Source organism: Macaca mulatta, chromosome 15 (assembly GCF_049350105.2).
Source record: "Macaca mulatta isolate MMU2019108-1 chromosome 15, T2T-MMU8v2.0, whole genome shotgun sequence".
Lineage (NCBI taxonomy): Eukaryota > Metazoa > Chordata > Mammalia > Primates > Cercopithecidae > Macaca > Macaca mulatta.
Window position 1 is genome coordinate 114,716,657 of NC_133420.1, and position 24,483 is coordinate 114,741,139.

The 24,483-nt window shown below is 37.7% G+C and overlaps 1 protein-coding gene across 3 annotated transcripts in view; it reads right to left on the minus strand.

The window, feature by feature from the left end:
- GKAP1 (G kinase anchoring protein 1) overlaps positions 1–24,483 on the minus strand; it is an 82,207-nt gene that overhangs the window by 40,174 nt on the left and 17,550 nt on the right. For all 3 annotated transcript variants that reach the window (XM_015117972.3, XM_015117971.3, NM_001266459.1), the window contains exons 5-7: positions 14,377–14,454; positions 10,224–10,347; positions 5,928–5,950 (exon numbers count right to left, since the gene is read on the minus strand). In XM_015117972.3, the coding sequence (XP_014973458.1) occupies positions 5,928–5,950; positions 10,224–10,347; positions 14,377–14,454 (225 nt within the window). The remainder of the gene's footprint in view (positions 1–5,927; positions 5,951–10,223; positions 10,348–14,376; positions 14,455–24,483) is intronic.

Here is a 24,483-nt window from a genome sequence, read left to right on the forward strand (position 1 = left end):
CGTCTCGGCCTCCCAAAGTGCTGGGATTACAGGCTTGAGCCACCACGCCCGGCCTCTTTTTTTTTTTTTTTTTTTTTTGAGAGAGAGTCTTGCTCTCGCTGTGTGGCCAGGTTGGAATTTTTTTTTTTTTTTGAGACAGAGTCTGGCTCTGTTGTCAGGTTGTAGTGCAGTGGCGTGATCTCGGCTCACTGCAACCTGCACCTCCCGGGTTCAGGCGATTCTCCTGCCTCAGCTCCCAAGTAGCTGGGACTACAGGTACACATCACCACACCCAGATAATTTTTGTACTTTTAGTAGAGACGGGATTTCACCATGTTGGTCAGGATGGTCTCGATCTCTTGACCTCATGATCTGCCCACCTCAGCTTCCCAAAGTACTGGGATTACAGGAGTGACCCACCACGCCCAGCCCCCCCTTTTATTTTTAAGTCATGGGGTCTCACTCTGTCGCCCATGCTAGAGTGCAGTGGTGCTATCATAGCTCATCCTGGAATTCCTGGGCTCAAACAATCTTCCTGCCTCAGCATCCAGAGTAGCTGGGACTACAGGTGTGCACCACTGAGCCTAATGTTTTTTACAAAACTTTTTTTTTTTTTTTTTTTTTTTTTGAGATGGAGTCTCGCTCTGTCGCCCAGGCTGGAGTGCGGTGGCCGGATCTCAGCTCACTGCAAGCTCCGCCTCCCGGGTTTGCGCCATTCTCCTGCCTCAGCCTCCCGAGTAGCTGGGACTACAGGCGCCCGCCACCTCGCCCGGCTAGTTTTTTGTATTTTTTTAGTAGAGACGGGGTTTTACCGTGTTAGCCAGGATGGTCTCGATCTCCTGACCTCGTGATCTGCCCGTCTCGGCCTCCCAAAGTGCTGGGATTACAGGCTTGAGCCACCGCGCCCGCCTACAAAACTTTTTAAGAGATGGGATCTCACTATGTTGCCTAGGCTGGTCTGGATCTCCTGGCCTCGAGCATTCCTCTTACCTCAGCCTCTGGAGTAGCTGGCATTACAGGCGAGAGCCACCATGCCTGGCTCTGGGCTCATCTTGTGTACTCCCTGTCATCACCCTAGATACAGCTATTTCTCCAAGGAGTCCTGGTTCCTTTTATTGGAGAATGGTTTTAGAACCAGTAATCAATTTAACATCACAAAAATAACCTCACATTCTATGGCCCCTGATGTGATATGATAGGAAATATATCACACCATCTAGGAAATACTCTTGCCTCTTGACTCAACTCAAGAAAACAACTTGATGGATGACAGAGCCTTGGCAGATGATAAAAAAGGAAAAAAAATTCTTTTTTTTAAAGAAAACAACTTGAGTCAGGCACAGTGGCTCACTCTTGAAATCCCAACACTATGGGAGGCTAAGGCCGGTAGACCACTTGAGGCCAGGAGTTTCAGACTAGCATGGGCAACCCAGCGAAACCCCGTCTCTACTAAAAAGAAAAAATTAACTGGGTGTGGTGGTGGGCGCCTGTAATCCCAGCTACTCGGGAAGCTGAGGCACAAGAATTGCTTGAACCCAGGAGGCAGAGGTTGCAGTGAGCCAAGATCGCGCCACTGCATTCCAGCAAGGACAACACAGAGAGACTCTGTCTCAAAAACAAAACAAAACAAAAAAAAAAGAAACAGAAAAGAAAAAACAGAAAACAGAAAAGAAAACAGAAAAGAAAAAAAAAAAAAAGAAATAAATCTGTCAAATCTCAACAGCTAATTAACGGTTTGTAAGAAATTCTGTAAAGCTATAACCCCAAGATCCCCAAGTAATCATGTGATCTCACTTGCAGTGAAGGAACAGATAGCAGATGAGAGTAGGGAGTGAAATGGAGAGTCCTAAAGCTGTCTAAATGCTTGGATCCAGTCAACTATGAGGTCAACTCTCCCCCTATTCTTCCATGATGTGGTTATATGAACCAAATAACTGTCTCTGTTTTGTTTATGCTGAATTGAGTTGGCCTTCTGTTGCTTACAACCAAAGAGAGCTAACAAATGTAACACACACAAACAAGGAAAGGCTTAGTAACAAGAATGAGCTCAATACACTGAGAAGAATAGAAAATAGGTTGAATCTTTAGGTAAAACCAGATTCTAGGTGAGATTTATTTAAAGCTAGATTAAATTTATTTGCTTTTAAAATTTAACAGTCTAAAAAAAAAACAAGAAACAAAATTAAAAATTTAGGCCAGGTGCAGTGGCTCACACCTGTAATCCTGACACTTTGGGAGGCTGAGGCGGGTGGATCACGAGGTCAAGAGATGGAGACCATCCTGGCCAACATGGTAAAACGCCAACTCTATTAAAATTACAAAAATTAGCTAGGCATGGTGGTGCACGCCTGTAGACCCAGCTACTCAGGAGGCTGAGGCACGAGAATCGCTTGAACCCGGGAGACAGAGGTTGCAGTGAGCACTCCAGCTTAGCAACGGAGCAAGACTCCATCTCAAAAAGAAAAAAAAAAAATTAATAGTCTAATTTTATTACTGCCACACTCCTGTGTGTTGGTAGCATTAACTACAGGGTTCACTATTTGGTGTATTTTTCTTTATTCTTTATTTTCAATCGCACTCTGATCATTTATCATAATTTTAGAAATCAACAGATCCAACATTACTCTTCATAATATAACTAGGGCCTAAAGTGAATAAATTATTTGTCCACACTCATAATCAGCTAAAGGTAGACATGTGGAGCATAGTGCTAAAGCACAGTGCTATAAGAAGGAAGTAGGTTGTAGAGACAGATAGGACTGGGTTTGTCCCCTGGTTCCTTTCTTCACACAGTCCTTTTCATTTTTCATATAATTTTTACATAAGTAGTACATGGACATGAGAGAAAATTCAGAAGCTTATACTATAAAAAGCAGACTATTTCTTGTATCCCTCTGTCTGATATCTACCCCACCGTCGCCTTTGACAACCACTGTTACAGTTTCTTGGGTACTCTTCCAATGATAATGCATTCAAGCATATTGAAGACTTGATCATTTAGACTTCAAGACACATGATGGTCACTACGATTTTTAAAACTAAAACTATACTAGAAGGACCAGAGTTTGGAAGGCCAGAAAAAAGTAGGACTAGAGAGAAATGAGGATCTATGAGATTCCCTTCCTAACAGTTCTGGCATTTAAAAAGCAACATATTAAAACAAAACAACTTCAGTCCAACAGAAAAAGACTAAGAATCAAATACAACTCCTGAAAAGGCATGATTTGTTGAGATTTTATAAAGAGGTATGTACAAGCACCTACTCTAGACAGAAGAAAAAAGAAATAATGAAATTAACCTGAGAACAAGTTTAGTTAACAGTTAGAGGAATATATATGCAGTTCAAGTACACCTCATCAACCCTCAATAAAGTAAAATCTTTTCCCTCCTGAATTTATCCAATAAATATCTGATTTAAGAGGAGGTAGGTAAGAAGAATATTATTCTCCACAGATGTTAAGAACTTTAGAGTAGCCATGAAAAAAAATCCCTTGGCCTAAGTAATATATTAAAGATGGAATGAATTAAGTCAATCATTCAGCATACAATGTTAACAAAACCAGTACATTTGTAGGAGCAAATAACATTTTATTTAAGAGTTCAAATGAAAGTTTCTTTAGGGTTTTTTGGATTCTCTGTGGAAAAAAAAAGATCTTCTAAATTCCTAGATCAATGGTATAACCATTGTAACATTTAAATATTTAAGTCCCAGAAAGTAATACCTCTAATGGAAATGGAACATAATTTTGGCATGCTTTTAACAAGTATCAAAAGGTACACCAGTCAGAATAGCTATTATTAAAAAGTCAAAAAATAACAGATACTGACAGTGTTACAGAGAAAGAAATGCTTATACACCCTTGGTGGGAGTGTAAATTAGTTCAACCATTGTGGAAAGCAGTGTGGCGATTCCTCAAAGAACCAAAAACAGAAATACCATTTGATTCAGCAATCCTATTACTGGGTATACACCCAGAGGAATATAAATGGTTCTGTTATAAAGACACATGCACGTGTATGTTCACTGAAGCATTGTTCACAATAGCAGACACAGAATCAACCTAAATGCCCATCAGTGGTAGACTGGATAAAGAAAATGTGGTACATATACACCATGGAATACTATGCAGCCATAAAAAAGAATGAGATTGTGTCCTCTGCAGGGACATGGATAGAGCTGGATACCATTATCCTTAACAAACTAATGCAGAAACAAAAACCAAATACTGCATGTTCTCACTTATAAGTGGGAACTAAATAATGAAAACACATGGACACACAGAGGGGAACAAGACACACTGGGGCTTACCAGAGGGTGAATGAAGGGTGGAAGGAGGGAGAGGATCAGGAAAAATAACTAATGGGTACTAGACAAAATACCTGGGTGACAAAACAAACCACTGTGACACAAGTTTACCTATATAACAAACCTACACATGTACCCCTGAACTTAAAAGTTAAAAAACAAAAACAAAAAAAAAGGTAATGTGAATTACGTATTATTATAACCAATTTCTTAATTTAGTTATAAGGGAAATAAATTATAATTAGACTGTATTAACAAATGTGGAACTTAATCATCAGAAATCTTCAAAATGAATGTTATGTATCAGGTAATTTAACAAGACAGAACACAGTTCTAAAATTATAAGGAAATACAAAATATATTATTCTACATACAGAAGCTTGTTTAAATACAACTCATCTTTAATAATTAAATAGGATCTTGTCAGTTTGCATTTTTTGTCTTCTTTCAAATCAGGAAAGAAGAAAAGGCAAGCATCAAACAGTTTATAGAGTTATCTTGCACTATTGTAGAATAATGCATTACACAATGTATACCTGCTTTCTTATTTGTGTAACACTATCCCCCAAATAAATCAATGGACAAAAATAAATTGGAATCAGTTCAAAAGTATGTTTGCCACTTTCAAACATGGAATTAATATTCAGTCCATATATGTAGTCATTTAAATTTTAATCTAAGAAATGACGACAATGGTTTGCAAATAACTTTAAAAAAAATCAACCATCTGTTTTAACAACAAATCAATTCTGTGTTTGCATGCATAGTAGTTAGGAACTAAATTAATAATATAATCACAGAATTATTTAGATGTGATTTTTTTAAGAGAGAGATTTCATTTTCCTAGCCTGTCAAGCAAATGTCTGAAATAAACAAAAAAATGGTCAGAAGCCATATATATAAGTGAAATCAAGGACCATCTGACCATAAAAAAAAATTAAACAATGGAATTACTAATAAGAACACATATATAATAGAAGAATAAAACTTTGAAATTATTACCTTAAAAGATAAAAATAATTTCAACATTTTGTTAGTATCTTCCTCAATGTTAGAGGATTTTTAAAATAGCAGAATTTCCCAACTAAAAGATTTGGAGAGGCTGTACTACAGTATTTAAATAACAGAAACAAAAAACCCCAAATCCCCAACACCAGGAAGTGTAGGCGACACTGGCAGTGGATGGTAAGAGAAGTATATAATCAGGTTACTCTACCCATGAGTACATTTAAAGAATCACAGTTCATTTCAAATTTCCATAATTCCAAAATACTATGAGACATCTTCTCAGGATAAGTTTTTAATAAAGATTAAAATACAAAGTGGGAGATTAAACCACTTTTCTCTGAGATTTTAAGCTTGGCACACACAAAGTAACCTTTGGCTCATACACACATATACACAAATTAGGATGATAAAGCCAAATGATATTATGCTTCATGCAAATAATCTTGTTTTTATTCTCTAGTAATGCATTTTACATCTTTATATAATGGCAGAAACATGATTGGGTTCACTCAAGACAAACCTATGGGTTGTCCTTTAAATGATCATGTCTCCAAAAAGACTTACTGCTAAATAGTAAAAGTATTATTCTTAAAATCATCAGTGTTTTCTACAAGATGGCTACAATAAGACTTACCTCAGTCTTTTTACTAATGTGATCTGTAAATGAAAAAGAAATAAAGATGAAACTTTATTGAAGGAATTTAACATATAAAAATGTTTTAACATGTAAAAAAAAAAACAAAAAAAACACCAAACGGACAGAATTTCAAAATTATCTCATATGAGTTACAGAATTCATTTAAGAGTTTTCTGATTCTCATCTGATTTACTTTTCTAGGTTTAAGATGTTAAAATTCAGTATATAATTACTAATTTACTCAGCTTAAGGATCAAGTCTTATTATCCTAGTAAATGACACCCATATCAAGGCATATTATTGCATTTTAAGCATATGAGTTCCACAGTTCCACATAATTTAGTTTTTTGATCCACATAATTTGGGAGGTGGCGGGAGCAAGTTAAGGGGACACAAATATGTCCGAAATCAAATTACAGGCTACTACAACTACAAAAAATGTTCAGATTGCTGCTTTTGTGTAACGAAAAGGTAGAATAGTAATTTATGTCCTTTAAAACTATTAGCTATTTTATTTTAAAAACATACATCAAGGTGATTTAATAGTACTATAAAAAAACCTAAAACTTGATATATATTTATACAATTAACACAAAAAATAACCCATAACAAATATATCTAGATGAAAGAAATTACTGGCCTAGAAACAACACAGCATTTCTGGAAAGCAATTACCAAGAGCAGAATGAGGAAAGCGTAAGGGAATTTAAAGTACAAATAAGGCCAGGGGCGATGGCTCACACCTGTAATCCCAGCACTTTGGGAGGTCCAAGCAGGCGGACCACCTGAGGCCAGGAGTTTGAGACCAGGCTGGCCAACATGGTGAAACTCTATCTCTACTAAAAATACAAAAAATTAGCTAGGCACGGTGGTACATGCTTGTAATCCCAACTACTTGGGAGACTGAGGCATGAGAATCGCTTAAACACAGGAGGCAGAAGCTGCACAGAGCCAGGATCGTGCTATTGCACTCCGGCCTGAGCGACAGAGCAAGACTCTGTCTCTAAATAAAGTACAAATAGTGAGCAAGTATTCTTATTTAAATTGGAGATGATCAGGATATCTAATACTTAACAATGCTTCTTGTCTACAGCAGAACTTTTCTATTCTCAAGGACCAAAAATAATACAACTTTCTTACGACTCAGAATCTAAAAGTTGGTCCAGTTCTCTAAAGAATTTCTTGATCAGAACAGTGTCCATAAACACAGTAAATGCCAAAATCACCAACTTCAGATCAAACTACCAAATCTTGGTAAGTTACACAGTCACTCTTCTAGCATGTTCTATTTAGCATACAATGTGAAGCCAGAACCTAAGGAAGAACCTCAACTGTGTTAATCATGACTTGAAAAAGCTGTGTAGCTTCCCTTTAATAACATATTGATAACTCGGGAGGCTGAGGCAGGAGAATGGCGTAAACCCGGGAGGCGGAGCTTGCAACGAGCTGAGATCCAGCCACTGCACTCCAGTCTCGGCGACAGAGCGAGACTGTCTCAAAAAGAAAAAAAAAAAAAAAGAACAACAACAACAAAAAACATACTGATATTTTTCTTTTTTTTTTTTTTTTTTTGAGATAGAGTCTCGCTCTGTCCCCCAGCCTGGAGTGCAGTGGCACAATCTAGGCTCACTGCAAGCTCCACCTCCCGGGTTCACGCCATTCTCCTGCCTCAGTCACCCGAGTAGCTGGGACTACAGGCGCCCACCATCCCCAGCTAATTTTTTGTAGTTTTAGTAGATACGGGGTTTCACCGTGTTAGTCAGGATGGTCTCGATCCCCTGACCTCGTGATCCGCCCACCTCGGCCTCCCAAAGTGGTGAGATTACAGGCGTGAGCCACCGTGCCTGGCCATACTGATGTTTTTCTAAAATTCACATACTACCTAAGAAATTAAATATGGAAAACAGGAGTTTTAGAAAGCATTAGTTGCATGTTTCTGCCTAGTTTTTAATAAAATGTCTTTTTTTTTTTTTCTGAGACAGAGTCTCCCTCTGTCGCCCAGGCTGGAGTGCAGTGGCGCGATCTCAGCTCACTGCAACCTCTGCCTCCCGGGTTCAAGCGATTCTCCTTTCTCAGCTTCCCGAGTAGCTGGAGCTACAGGCACATGCCACCATGCCCCGCTAATTTTTTGTATTCTTAGTAGAGATAGGGTTTCACTGTGTTAGCTAGGATGGTCTTGAACTCCTAACCTCGTGATCCGCCCACCTTGGCCTCCCAAAGTGCTGGGATTACAGGTGTGAGCCACCGCGCCCGGCCATATTTGTTTTTTTAACTCCCAAAGCAAAGCAACTTAATCACTGGCAGCCTACAGGGAAAAACTTTCTTGATCCTCAAAGGAAAACAATACAATCTTCTAAATATATTCTCTGATTTTCAAAGAAAGGCTTATTTCTGAAAGCAGTATTTTAGGTTTTCTCTTTTTGAAATTATTGCTAAGGTAGGCCGGGCGCAGTGGCTCAAGCCTGTAATCCCAGCACTTTGGGAGGCCGAGACGGGCGGATCATGAGGTCAGGAGATCGAGACCATCCTGGCTAACACGGTGAAACCCCATCTCTACTAAAAAGTACAAAAAACTAGCCGGGCGAGGTGGCGGGTGCCTGTAGTCCCAGCTACTTGGGAGGCTGAGGCAGGAGAATGGTGTAAACCCGGGAGGTGGAGCTTGCAGTGAGCTGAGATCCGGCCACTGCACTCCAGCCTGGGCGACAGAGCGAGACTCCGTCTCAAAAAAAAAAAAAAAAAAAATTATTGCTAAGGTAATATTTATCCTCACAGAACAATGCCCAATGTACTAAGGCTGAATTCATATGAATCAAATAAAATGCTCTGTCAATGAACAAACAGCTGTCCATACGGTGAGCAACTATTCTGACTGGTATAGACAAAGCGCTGTTCAATAAAATTTTCTGTGATGATAGTAATGTTCTATAGCTGGACTAACATGGAAGCCACTAGTCATATGTGACTACTGAGCACTTGAAATATGGCTAGTGCAATTAAGAAGCTACATTTTCATTTTAATTTTTACTTAAATTGCCACACATGAATAGCAGCTACCATACTGTACGGCACAGGCTAAGTATTTTTTAACATTTCCCACATTAAAAATAATGTGCTTTGTGGTTTTTCTTCAAAAGTTTAGTGGATAGTAAAATTCCTTCTGTCTTCTCCATTTGCTAAAAAATACAAATGATATTATAAACACTTTTCTGGTAATAAGTCTTGTCCTAAAATTTGTATTTTAATTTTTTAAGATGCAGTTCCAGATAACTTGAAGACATTGACCAATAATGGCTGAAATATGAAAACATTATTCCTGGCTTAGTGTAAGCAAAATCAGTTCATGTATAAGGAAAATAATATGTTTCAAGATGACTCAAACTACAAATGTCAATTTTTATTTTCAGTAAGTTTTAGAACAGAGACAAACTCAAAAATACAAAAAGATAAATTCTTACTAAAGTTTTATGGGGTTTTAATGACTGATTTTAAATTACTTTAAAACCCCAAATGGTTTTAGTTTATTTCCCAACAGTTTTGTCCCTTCCAAAACTCATGTTGAAATTTAATTGCCACCAGGTGTGGTGGTTCACGCCTGTAATCCCAGCACTTTGGGAGGCCAAGGCGGGCAGATCTCCTGAGCTGAGGAGTTTGAGACCACTCTGTGCAAGATGGTGAAACCTCGTCTCTACTAAAAAATACAAAAGACTAGCTGGGCGTGGTGGCACAGGCCTGTAGTCCCAGCTACTCAGGAGACTGAGGCATAAGAATTGCTTGAGTCACAGAAGCAGAGGTTACAGTGAGCCACAATTGCACCACTGCACTCCAGCTTGGGCTACAGAGTGAGAATCCATCTAAAAAAAAAGAAGAAATTTAATTGCCATTGTAACAATATTAAGAGGTGGGATCTTTAACAGGTAATTAGGCCATCAGAGCTCCACCCTCACAGGTGGGATTGGTTATAAAAGGGCAAATTTGGCCCCCTTTTGCTCTCACTCTTGCCATGTGATGACTTGTCAAGAAGGCCCTCACCCGATGCTGGCATCTTGATACTGGACTTCCCAGCTTCCAGAACTGTGAGCCAATAAACTTCCTTTCATTATAAATGACCCACTCTCAGGTACTCTGTTACAGCAGTACAAAACAAACTAAGACACAGGTTTACATTTTTTACATTCTACATGATACATGAACAACTTTTACTTATTGTTTAAAAATTATAAAGATATTTACAACTGAAATATAAAATAGATGTAGAATAGTTCTTTTAGCATAATAGCATTGTATATATATTACCTTCCGAATGAAAATCTTTTAGTGATACTGTGAGAGGTTTGTCTTTTCCCTGATGATTCTTTCTTTTATCTTTTTTATTCATAACTTTGGACTGAGTTGAAGTATTTTCAGCATTTTCATACTCCTAAAAAGAATTACCAACAATAATTAAGTTCAGTTTACAAACTGTAAAATAAACTCACCAATAGGTAATATGTTTCTTAAAGTTTATTTTTTTAAAAAATAAAAGGCAAATAACCAAAATTTAGGCCAGCCAAATTGTATAAAAGGATACCTCTTTATTCATTTACTCAATCCCTTACATCTTAAACATTAAAATGAAAACAAAAAAAGTTACACCTTGGTCTATAACCCCCTCCTCGTTGCTACCTTCCTCCTTTCAAGACCAAATTTAAGACAATAATCAGCAATTTCCTGCCTCATCCCACTGAAATCTGGCTTCTGCTGGTCTCTGACACTAAAATTAAAGTCAACCTCCTCTTTATCGCCAAATCCAAAACACATTTTTTTTCAAGCATCTCTTGGTTTTCTTAATACATTTCTGACTACTGCTAAGCTTCCTTTGCTGGCTTCTTTTCTCAACCGTCTCAAAAGCGTAGCAGGTGTTCACATTATCCCACTCTTAACCTATTTAACCTTTATACCCACTGCTCTTCAATCTCAAAGTTTAAAGTTCTACCAATAAACTAATTATTTCTCTATAGACAGACAACTGAACTGGAATGTTCAATAAGCATCTCCACATGAAATATATTCTATCTTTCCATCTCACCACCCTGCCTTCCCCACTCGATCCTTTATGAAGTACCTTGTTATGCCGCCACCATCTGCACATCTGTCTAAGTTGGAAACCTCAGAGTATCCTTGCCTACTCTCCTACACACCTTACAGCCAATTAATTACTAGGTCTTGTTTAACTTATCTCCTGAAGATCTCTTAAATTCATTCTCTGTTCTTTGTACATTCAGTCATTTCCCCAACTCCCTTTTGCTTGGATACTGCAACAGTCTCTAATTTTAGCTCCTCAATCCATCTTCTACACTGCTACACATGAGTTTCTAAAATGAAAACCCAAAATCAATCTAAAAGTTAAAATGATTAGGGCCGGGCATGGTGGCTCACGCCTGTAACCCCAGCACTTTGGGAGGCCGAAGTCGGTGGGTCACAAGGTCAGGAGATCAAGACCATCCTGGCTAACATAGTGAAACCCCATCTCTACCAAAAATACAAAAAATTAGCCAGGCGCGATGGCAGGCGCCTGTAGTCCCAGCTACGGGGGAAGCTGAGGCAGGAGAATGGCGTGAACCCGGGAGGCGGAGCTTGCAGTGAGCCAAGATCACACCACTGCACTCCAGCCTGGGCAATAGAGTGAGACTACGTCTCAAAAAAAAACGATTAAACAGCTTTCTGCCAATGGATGTATAAAACCCAGTCTCCTTGCCTAGTACATGAAGTAATTTATGTCCTATCCTTCTGGCTGTATCTCCAGAAGTTCTAGGTCCTTACATGACAGTTTTTCAAATATGCTATATTCTTTCACATGTATACTTCTTATATACTTGCCACTCCTTCCTTCAGAATGCCTACTTTCCTCTTGTCTACCTCATGAACTTCTAATACATCTAATAAGACTCTTTTTAAAGAATCCTTGCCTAAAACCCATCCCCATTAAAGGCACTGAAAAACCTTCTAGTTTTCTGAGTTTCCACTGCACTGAGAACATACATCTTTCAATACTATACACTATGTCTCCCTCCACTACACTCAAGGGGCACATTTTGGCTATTCAATAATTATTTGGTGAATAACTGACAGAACAGAACAGAAAATGCCATCTCAGTCAGGCATGGTGGCTCACTCCTGTAATCCGAGCACTTTGGGAGGCAGAGGTGGGCAGATCACCTGAGGTCAGGAGTTCAAGACCAGCCTGACCAACATGGAGAAACCCCGTCTCTACTAAAAATACAAAGTTAGCCAGGGTGGTGGCGCATGCCTGTAATCCCAGCTACTCAGGAGGCTGAGGCAGAAGAATCGCTTGAACACGGGAGGCGGAGGTTGTAGTGAGCCGAGATTGCGCCATTGCACTCCAGCCTGGGCAACAAGAGTGAAACTCTGTCTCAAAAAAAAAAAAAAAAAAAAGAAAAGAAAAGAAAATGCCATCCTAAACTTTAGTTATCTGTTATAAAAATCCTTAGGCTAAAACAATTGTATTAAGAGTTGTTTTATTGAATATTGACTTTTATCTCAATGACTACACATCAATACAATCCCATCGAACTACCCATTGCATACAAAAGAAGTTCCTCCCTTCTCTTAGTCATTATTATCTGCTAAAACCAGTGATTTTGAGTATTACACCTATGACTGTGCAAAGAACACTGGCTGGGAGTATGACATTTTATCAACACTATTTACTCTATTTCTCCTCTAGGATACAGGTAATCCTTCTAGCTTTAGAATCTAGACATATATCCATAAATCTAACAGCAAGAAGTCACCTTTGTATAATATTCTATTTGATAAATTTTATCTCCTAATTGAGCAAAACAGGATTACTTCTCCAGTGTAACCTGATAGTCCATTTAAATGATTAAATCATAGTAAAACTAGCTGTATCAATTTTTGTAATTTTCCTGCTTTGTGTCTAAATGGCTATGTAACAATAATGGTTATAGTTCATTCTTCGTCATTTGGGGTAACGGAAAGAGGGATATGGAAATGAAACACATATAATATACACAGCCCACTTTATTAGCAACTTTTTTCCTTTTCCCTGGAACTAAGTTCAATAACTAGCAAAAGCAATGCTGTGAATTTTTTTGTTAAGATGGGATCTCCCTTTGTTGCCCAGGCAGGAGGAGTACAGTGGGATGATCATAGCTCACTGCATCCTCTAACTCCTGGGCTCAAGGGGTTCTTCCACCTCAGCCTCCCAAGTGGCTGGGAATACAGGTTCACACCACCATGCCTAGCTAATTTTAAAAAACCATATATTTAGAGACAGGGTCTTGCTGTGTTAACCCAAGCTAGTCTCAAACTCCTGGCCTCAAGCAATCCTCCTGTCTCAGCCTCCTGAGTAGCTGCTGTGAATTTTAATTATTTGATTGTTTTCATTTTGGATGAAGACACTAATGTACAAGGACATGGCCAAAATGTCTTAAGGATGACCAGAGACCATTTAAGATCAACCACTGAGTAATCACAGCTTGAACAAATTTTATAAACCAAAAAATAATCCCAATAAATGTTAAAGAATAAAATGTTAAATGATATTAATATAATGAATACTCACACAACTTAGGAAACCAACACTTCTTTTTACTCAAATCCTCCTACAATAACAAGCTATAGAATGCATTTCAGCACACAACCTAATATCAAAGTTCAGTGACAAATGCTGAGCTTTCAAGGCCAAAATTTCAGAAATGGCCTCCTACTTTATTTGATTGTAGTGCATCTCTGGCAGAGGTCTCTTAAAGAATGCCCGTGTACTATAGTAGCCCATATTAAAATTTTAAATCCACTTATTTTCTATGTTCATTTAAAATTAAAATAATCAGCCAGGCACGGTGGCTCACGCCTGTATTCCCAGCACTTTGGGAGGCCAAGGCAGGTGGATCAGCAGAGCTCAGGAGTTCGAGACCAGCCTGGCCAACATGGTGAAATCCCATCTCTACTAAAAAACAAAATTTAGCTGGGTGTGGTGGCTCACGCCTGTAGTCCCAGCTACTCAGGAGGCTGAGGCGGGATAATTGCTTGAACCTGGGAGGCGGAGGTCGCAGTGAGGTGAGATCATGCCACTGCACTCCAGCCTGGGCAACAGACTGAGACTCGGTCCCAAGAAAAAATAATAATAAAAATAAATTAAAATCATCTGTTGTGAATTTTATTCTCTCTTCCCTTCATCTTGGGTGGGGAAATTCCTTAACTAAACGTTCCAAGTCGCCAGACAAAGCTTTAGTCCAACTGTTTCTGTTCTATCTCAAAAGTTGAGAAGGAATCCTATTATAAACACTTCTTGGTAATATTTTATTACGGTAATGAATTTTTGAATAAACTTTATAGAAGAAATTTTATGTAAAATTCAAATAGGATGATTTTAACTTCACCACTTAAACTTCTAAAATATCTAAATCATTAAGTATGTAAATACCTTTTTGTGTTCTTCATATTCTAATTTACTTAGTAATAATGCCTTCTCAAGATCTGCTTCAAACATTTCAGATGTCAGCTAAAAAAAAAAAAAGTTTCACAATAAACAGACAGTATCATTACATCACACGAGCAAAATAACCACACACATTACTATATATAGAGGAAAAGAAAGCAAACATGTTAAAAAACAATATAGATTCTCCAAAGTTATATAACCATGCCAAACTAGGAAGCCTATACTCTATAGAAGACATCAAAATACAAACTTCCAATTTTGAGATTTTCATTTCTCCTCTTCATTGTTAATTATCTGTTGTATATGATATAATCTTACTTTTTACCTTAATAAAAAAAATCTTACCAAATTATTGGCACTATAATAGATGTCAAAGGCAACATTCAGTTTAGGACACCAAAAATTATGAGTGATTATTACTCAAAAATATAAGAATACAAAAAAAAACTCAATAAGCATTATTGAACACAGTATACCACTTCCTGGATATAGAAAAAACCACAGGTACAGAATAAGGTTGCCAAATGTCCTGGTATATGCCAGGTGTTACAGAATAATTGTTCATAGTGCATCTTTTTACTCTCAAAATGATAAACTATATGGTTGCTTTAAGTCATCTAATAATGATTCTTTGCGATATACATTTGTTCCTCTTTTTCACTAATCAATGTCACTTAACTTTGTTTTTTTTCTGAGACGGAGTCTCGCTCAGTCACCCAGGCTGGAGTGCTGTGGCACGATCTCGTCTCACTGCAAGCTCCGCCTCCTGGGTTCACGCCATTCTCCTGCCTCAGCCTCCCGAGTAGCTGGGACTACAGGCTCCCGCCACCACGCCTGGCTAATTTTTTTTTTTGCATTTTTAGTATAGACGGGGTTTCACCGTGTTAGCCAGGATGGTCTTGATCTCCTGACCTCGTGATCCACCCGCCTCAGCCTCTCAAAGTGCTGGGATTACAGGCGTGAGCCACCGTGCCCGGCTCACCTAACTTTTTAAAATCTAGCTTTCACCATCCTCCAATCCAATTAATCTCTACAGGACTTACTTTTCCTAATTGCCAAACAGAATGCTGCAGTAGTTGGATGGAACTTTGGGTTGTCCACTGCTGGGCATAGGTGAGTGTGTTTGCAGCTGTATATAAGACAGTTGCAACATGACATGTGTAAACATCCTGGATTTGTTTACATGTATGTGTCCATGTGTACAGGGTAACAAAAGCATAAATTTAGTGGGCATCTCTTTTTTTTTTAATCAATCCAGAATCCCTTCCTCCATTCCTTTAAATAACTGCAATTCATTCCAAAGTCCCATGGTCTCAGCAGGACAGCCAGTCACACAATTCTGTACACTAAGCACTGCCATACCACACAAACACCCAAGCTATCATCACCAATGACAAAAGGTGGGGGCAAGTGATCCAATTCCTTTTTCTTCTCCCAGGAATTTTGAGAACAAAGAAAAAGCAGGTGGAGTTTAATTATCTGATGATAACCGTCAAAAAATGACATCTACTAGCTCATGCCTTTGAGCACTCCCAAATTCCTTGGTTTCCAGCTTTCCCAAGACCTAATTATTTAGTTTTTAATTCAAATCTGAGAATCACTCAGTATCCTTCAAAAAAGTTTTCTTTTTACCTAAGTTAATCATAATTATTTCTGTTGCTTAATAATTTTTAAAAATCTAAACTAAAATAGAAACCAACTCCAAAAAGAAGTGATCTGTTTCAAAGAGACACCTTAAAAACTAGAAAAATATTAATACTGGACACTATGAACTAAACATTTCTAAACAAAGTCATCCCTTTGAAAGCATCTCATCTAATCCTATGCTGATACAATAAAAAGAGAGGAAAAATGATTAAGCTTACACAGAAAAACAATCTAACTCAGAAAAATACAATTAGAATTAAAATGGTAAGTAAGGATATATAGGACTAGAAAATCAGATTAAGCCCAGTGTAAATTACACATACTTTATGGAATAACTTAAAAGAAGTGAAAAATTAATCTAAACTAGAAATTAGCAAGAAAAAGTAATAAATTAATCTTTTAGGCTTATTATATACACTTATGTATATGGGTATTCAATGGTTATAAGATAAAAGGAAATTTACATCAATTTCTCCACCTAACCTCATGGCAAACTGATACAAAATGTTTCACTACAGTTAAAGGACAGTAATCATCCTAACAGAAAAAGTAACAAAACTAGGCACAGTGGCTCATGCCTGTAATCCCAGTACTTTAGGAGGTCAAGGTGGGGGGATCACCTGAGGTCAGGAGTTTGAGACAGCCTGGCCAACAGGGTGAAACTCTGTCTCTACTAAAAAAAAAAAAAAAAAAAATCAGCCTGGCATGGTGGTGCATGCCTGTAGTTCCAGCTACTCAGGAGGCTGAGGCAGGAGAATCGCTTGAACCCAGAGGTGGAGGTTGCAGTGGGCTGAGATCGCACCACTGCACTCCAGACTGGGTGGCAGAGTGGGACTCTATCTCAAAAAAAGAAAAAGTAACAAAACTACTTGTTTATTCTGAACAAAGTTGGTTCAATTTGCCAATAAACTTTTAATCCCTATTGATGGCATTTAATTAATATAGAAAGGGCATTTGAGATTATTTTTAATATGTCACATAGTCTGACGATATTCCAGAAATAAGGTAGTGGGCAGAACAGGTTAGGAAGTGGAAGTCTTGTTAGACGTCATTTTTATTTTTCATATTAACTCACAGAATTTAAATATTAAGGCAGCTCATTCTAATAGCTTGATAAAAACTGAACGACATCGAAATTTTAAAGTAAAAAAATATGGCCCTCCCAGCAACTGATTCTAATAGTAGTTCGGACTTTAAATTTACCTTTTAATTGTTAACATAAACTAGTATACGAGAAAATGCAGGTAGACAAAAATGATTTAAATTTAAATTTTTAAAAACTAGAACAAATCTTCCAAAAATTTCACTGTATGATCAATCAGCCACTAAGGATTCATTTAGAGTTTTCTAGGGGCTGTGCCCTCCCTGCCTATGGGGCTTAATTTAAAGAAGCAGCTTAAATTTGGTTGCCCTTGAAGAATTCCTACCCAGTTGAGGATGTAAGATTAACGTGTATGAGCTACAGGAAATAGAATAAGACATTAAAAGAGCTACAGAAGTTGAGAAAAAGATCAACAACAAACGTAATTTTACGTTGGTATTTAAATGTAGATACAATTTGGATAGGCAGAAACAGAATTGCACAAAGAGCCACATTATGTTAATGTTACAATATTAAGGATATACTATGCGATACTAAGGAAAGTCATTCTGACAAAAAGTGAATTTTAAACATTACAAGAAAAAGACGTGGAAAAAACACAGGCTTTGGGAGATCACAGAAATGGATAATTTAAATTCCTATTCCACCCATGCTAATTGTGACTTTGAACAAGTTATATTAACTTCTGTGAATCTCAGAATACTTAAAAAGAACATTGGAATATCAACTGTACAAGGCAGTTTTGAGGATTTAAACTTGTAATACGTATGAAGTACCTAGCACAGTTTCTGGCATAAGAGCAGTACCAAATGAATTAGAATTACCCTCCCATGTTGCAGAATAGTAGAAAATAAGATTGCTTAGTTAGGGCAGCATTAGGTTCCAGACACTTCCTAAAATTTAAGGATATAGGGCAGATAAAAGAGGAATGCTAACATTAAATAAAAGTAATTTTTAAGACATAAACTGGAATATTAGAAGAGCGAGAACCTAGAATCAATGTGTCTGACTAAGCCATTGTAATCTCAGACAGTATATGGGCACCTGGACCAAAATGTAGCAGTGCAGAAAATAAAGAAGAGACTGATCAAGTTTTGGAACACTGACAATATAAAGTGTGAAAGAATCAAAGATAAGGTTTTTGACCTTAGATAATAGGGAGAATGGTAGCACAAGACCAACACATATCAGAAAAGAGAAAGAAAACATGATTTGAAATTCTCTAAACATATCTTTATTCTCTGTCAAAGACTGCTATAAATATAGCTGACAATCTACTTAATCAGTAAATGTACAAGTAAAAGAGAGAGAGAGACAGAGACAGAGACTGGGCCTATAAGACAGGCTCCAGGCAATAAAATGCAAATAAAAACATACTTTTAAAAAAGTACCTTGTTTAAGTTTGCAAATGGTAAGTTCCTTATTATTTTCTTTTTATTTATGGGAGGAGGAGGAAAGGAAGAAAAAGAGGAAACAGTAGGCCTAAAATGCCTACAGAATTCAAGAAGATACTTACATGTGCCCAAGATGGAGTACTTCAGATCCCCTTCCTCTTGACTTCCTCAATGCTTCCTACTCCCCATCTAGTAGTAAAACATTTTTTTTTTCTATTTAAGCAAACCTATAGCTCAATCAGTTAAAGAGTATGAAGAACCAATGAAAAACCTAAAGGACAGTAAATATTTTGGTGCTAACATTTTTTAAAAATTAATTTGTAAGTCTAAGTACCATTACAATTTTACCCATTTAAATCCAAACAAAATAAATTCCAAATGAACAGTCTTCAATTATCATAGGCAACATGGAAATATAGTTATTATAAAACAAAAAAGATCCTCATTCTGAAGATATCTAATACTTACAGCCAACTGATTACACTTAATAGCAGTAGTGCATAGTGGTCCTCTAACCCGTTAGATTTTCAAATTGTAGACTACATATCTTTCAGTAATTTGGAAGGCAAGATTATTTTCCCAGAAATCTTACAGTAGTCTTATTGAACATAATTATTCCAAAGGTTGTCAGAGTTCTACAAAAATGACATGTATCATTCACATTCATGACCACATTCAGTTCATCTCAGCTAATGTATTTTTATGTCTTCTGAGTGCTGTTTGTATTTACTAAGTCTGCATTTTTGTTGTATGCTTTATCGTACCCCCAAGCAATAAAAATGGTTCATGAGTCATGAAAGAATTAAAAGTAGTAATGAAAATAGAACCATAAATAATGCAACTTATAAAAACACAATAAATTTTGAAATTAACAGGACTCCAATACAGTGAATATAGAATATAAATGTGTATGTGTAAGGACAAGAGTGATGTCACAAAAGGAGCAGAAATTTACATTTAAGAGTGATGTCACAAAAGGAGCAGAAATTTACAAATTAAATTGTAAATTTACATTTACATTTAAAGTTATAAATAGAAAATTAAGATAATGAATAAATTTTTCATTTGAGTCATCAATTTTTTGCTTTCAGCTACCTGTCAAGAAATCTGGTCAGAAGACTGGGTGTGGTGGCTCACACCTATAATCCTAGCACCTTGGGAAGCTGTGGTAGGTGGACTGCTTGAGACCAGGAGTTCAAGACCAGCCTGGGCAACATGGCAAAACCCCATCTCTACTAAAAATACAAAAAATTAGCCAGCCGTGGTGCAGTGTGCCTGTAGTCCCAGCTACTTGGGAGGCTGAGGCGGGAGAATCATCTGAGCCTGGGAGTCGAGGCTGCAGTTAGCCATGATTGCACCACTGCATTCCAGCCTGGGCGATGGGAGTGAGACCCCGTCTCAAAAAATACACGAAAATTTTTAAAAAAGAGAGAAAGAAACTTGGGGAGACCAGTGGCCTGAAGATATCACAGTTTTTCTTTCAAACAAAGCCTAGGGACCTGTAGGAGTCTTTCCAGAACAACTACTAAGTAATGCTTTCTAGCATAAAAGTGATTAATTTTGTTGCTAAAGAGCCAAACATACAATGGATTAATTTGAATTTATACCCCTTATAAGGAAACCAGGTAGTCAAACTACTGCCAAGGGATTTATTACACCAGTCACACAGTTAATGATAAATATTACACTCACAAACAAACAAAACCAGAACAAGTTATTGGAAAAAAACCTTTATCAAATGAACTGAAGGATGTCACATAAGAGAGAACTTGCTATTGTGGACATACTAACAGACATTTCACATCAGAGTGAGAAAAATACCAGTCACGTGTAGACTTTGAATCAATACAGTAACAGAAGAAATACACAATAAAATTCGGTCTGTTAATCACTGAAACCCTTAAGAGATTTTTCTACTTATTTTTTAAGTCATGACTTTTTAAAAAAGGTACACTGGAATCAATAATATCAGTGCATCATGAATAAAACAGATTATACCTAAAAAAATCTACACAGAGATTTATTCATAGACAATAGCTGTTGGTGAACAGTATGTTTCTTGATCTTGATTTAATCATTTTAAAAAACAGTGGCTGCGCATGGTGGCTCACACCTGTAATCCCAGCACTTTGGGAGGCTGAGGCCAGGGATCACCTGAGGTCAGGAGTTCAAGACCAGCCTGGCCAAGATAGTAAAATCCTGCCTCTACTAAAAAAAAAAAAAAATACAAAAAATTAGCCAGGCGTGGTGGCACATGCCTGTAATCCCAGCTACTTGGGAGGCTGAGGCAGGAGAATCGCTTGAACCTGGGAGGTGGAGGTTGTAGTGAGCCAAGATCGTGCCACTGCACTCCAGCCTGGGTGACAAGAGCGAAACTCTGTCTCAAAAAAAAAATTTTTTTTTAAGTGAAAATTATGCATACAACCAAGTCAAAACCATGACTTACATGTTTTTTTGAAAAACAGCTTTACTGGGATATAATTTACATATCATTTTATACATCATATATCATATGATACCCATTTCAATTAAGAAACATAAACACCTTTTGATATATACATCTAAGCAAATAAATGGGTAGCGAATATAAGACCACTCTTCCACAATGAAGTGTGCTGGGATAGATACAAGTTAGCTACTACTTAGAGTTAATTATTTATTGAACCAGCTTACTCACCATTAGTGTTTTAATTGTACTCTTCATTTAGATTTCCTTTTTAATTGGCAAGAGCACATCTCAGAAAAATTTGCAGAAAGGATAATGGTGGTATACTCTCTCAGTTATTGTTATGTCTGAGAGTGTCTTTTTTCTTTTTTTTTTTGAGATAGGGTCTCGCTCTGTCACCCAGGCTGAAGTGCACTGGCGTGATCACGGCTCACTGTAGCCTGAGTAGCTGGGACTACAGGCATGCGCTACCACATCCAGTGAATTTTTGCATTTTTTTTGTAGAGATGGGGATTTGCCATATTGCCTAGACTGGTCTCGAGCTCCTGGGCTCAAGTGATCTGCCTACCTTGGTCTCCTAAAGTGCTGGGATTACAGGCATGACCTGCTGCACTGGGCCTGAGTGTGTTTCTTTCACATTCACACAAATGACTTCTAAGCTAGATGTGGAATTCTTGGTCCTAACATTTTGGTTCTAGTATTTAAAGTAGCCAGCCTGATTCTTCATCCTGTGTAGGCAACCAGTTTTCTCCTGTGCATATATTTATACTACTATTTCCTTATTCCTCATTCTTAAAATTAGAATCTAATTCTTAAAAGACTTAAATTTGGTGTTCTTTTCAAGCTTAGATTCAAGTCTTAAGCTTAGGGAAATTTTTATCAAAATAATCTTTTTTCTTTTTTGTAGAGCTGGGGTCTCACTATGTTGCCCAGGCCAGTCTCAAACTCCTGGCCTCAAGCAATATTCCTGCCTCAACCTCCCAAAGTGCTGGGATTATAGGAATGAGCCACTGCACTCGGCCTATCAACATAATCTTTAATACTTGCCTCTGTTCTATTTGTTTCAGGGACATTAATTATGCCTCTGTTGGATTTAAATTCAGTGTTCCAATCTATCATGTCAATTTTATCAGAAAAACTTATCTCCAATTTCCCTTCACACAATTGGCTCAGCTTTGTAGATACTCTGGTCCTTCTAATTAAGTTTTTAATCTGCTATGAGTTTATTTTGCTAAATTTTAAAATTCACCCATATCACTTTTGTTTTGTTTTGTTTGAGACGGAGTTTCACTCTTGTTGCCCAGGCTGGAGTGCAATGGCATGATCTTGGCTCACCACAACCTCCACCTCCCGGGTTCAAGATAGTCTCCTGCCTCAGTCTCCCCCAAGTAGCTGGGATTACAGGCATGCAGCACCACGCCTGGTTAATTTTGTATTTTTAGTACAGACAGGGCTTCTCCATGTTGGTCAGGCTGGTCTCGAACTCCTGACCTCAGGTGATCCACCCACCTAGGCCTCCCTCCCAAAGTGCTGGGATTACAGGTGTGAGCCACTGTGCCCGGTCCTGTCTCAGTTTTAATTCACCCATTTCCCTTTTAATTTCTCTCAGTCACTTTTTCATTTTAGTCCATTATTTTATCTTACCTTGTTATATAACATTACTATCCCCTTGACTTTTATAAAATGTTCTAGCCTCTTGATTTTTATTAAAGCAAAACACAGGTGCTATCTAAAATTGACTTCCGTTTCCTGCAGCAAATCTTTTTCAAGGTGTGCTTTCACTCCAGACACTAAGTACAATGTTCTTTTCCTTCATGTGGCAGAAACTTTTCTTCCATTGACATGAGATCAACTGAGATCTAGTGTTTGCTCATAAATAGGCGAACTGGGTGCTTTCCTACTGTCCATCTGGTTGGGTGTTTAATTCTAGCTCTCAGATTGTATGCTGAGACTTAGTTGATGTAAATTTGCATTATCAATATGGTGATTTAGGATTAGGAAACTTTGTTCCTAGCATAATTTCTATTTTGTGTTTGACATAAGCAGCCAAATAACAGCTAAGTTTTCCACGTCCAGCTTTCTGTCTGGCTCAGCCCTCCATCCCGGAAATTTCTCATACTGTGTCAGGAAGAACACCCACCACACTGTATGCTTTCTGCCTAGTATATAGTCATTGCCTGATCCCTCTAAATGTAGCTACTTTTGAAATCTATTATTAATTTATTAGTAATAATAAAATAGATTCCAAACAGTATATTGTCCATCAGTTGCAAGGCTTGCCCTTATCTCTTCCTCACCTCTCAGCGTAATTATCCCAAGATCTACTCTACTTCCACACATTATTTTCTTCCAAGTGAGGCTCCCACATAAGGTTCTAAGTCTTCCTAAGTGATCCATCAGTAGTATACTCAGCAGAAATTCATCAAAGTTCCTGGGCCTTCAATGGCATCCTTATATAGGATCAGGGCCAAGTTAGACTATTTCCTTTTCATCATTACCTGCTCATTTCAGCAGCAATCAGTAGGAGCAGAAGAAAAGGCAATCAGATATCTGTGATCAAGTTCCCATGTTGCATGGAATTTATTTTGGTGCAAATTTGAGTAGTTTTCCTCCATTAGTTCTCCAGTGCACTTTAGACCACTGGGAGAAATTCTCTCCAATGAAGACACTGGCAAATTCTATTACTGGCTAAACAAGTAGATCATTAAAACATTTATCTTTGTAAACAAGAATCGGTTATAATGAATATTTTATAAGGAAAAAAAGAATCAACCCCTAGAAACAGTACAAGATGATTTATCCAGTATACCAGTGCCTGGAACTGCCATTTGAACAGCACTACTGCATGGCTCTACAGTAATAACTGATGCTCATAATGATGAGCCTGAGGCACTGCAAAATCCTAAAGAAAATGTTATAATTAGCATAGTTTGTGTTAAGAGAATAACTTAGTATAGTCTATTTATTTTAAAACTGATAACCCAAGAATGACAGAAATAGCCACTCTACTAGACCTAATATCTGCTAGAACGATACTCATTCTGAATGTATCAAATGATAGTCTGACAGGCAAATAAATAACTCATCACTTACTATATACATACAGCATCTCCTAGAGTACATTCCACGCTTAGTATGTTATTTTCCTAGACTCCACACACAAAAAAAGATATGTATTGGTCTTAATGAGTTATCTATTTTATTTGGTTTTTAATGACATTTAATAGAGACATAGAAGAACAAAGTATCATGTAAACAGGTTAAAGAAACAACGGTAAAGTTTCCCAAAAGCTTTCTTTTTTAAGCAAAACTGTCACTATTATTTGTTTTGTTTTTTGTTTTGAGACAGGGTCTCATTCTGCTGCCTAGGCTGGAGTGCAGTGACAAAATCACGGCTCACTGCAGCCTCCACCTCCTGAGCTCTGGTGATCTTCCCACCTCAGCCACCTGAGTAGTTGGGATCACAAGTGTGCGCCTCCCTGCCCAGCTAATTTTTCTAT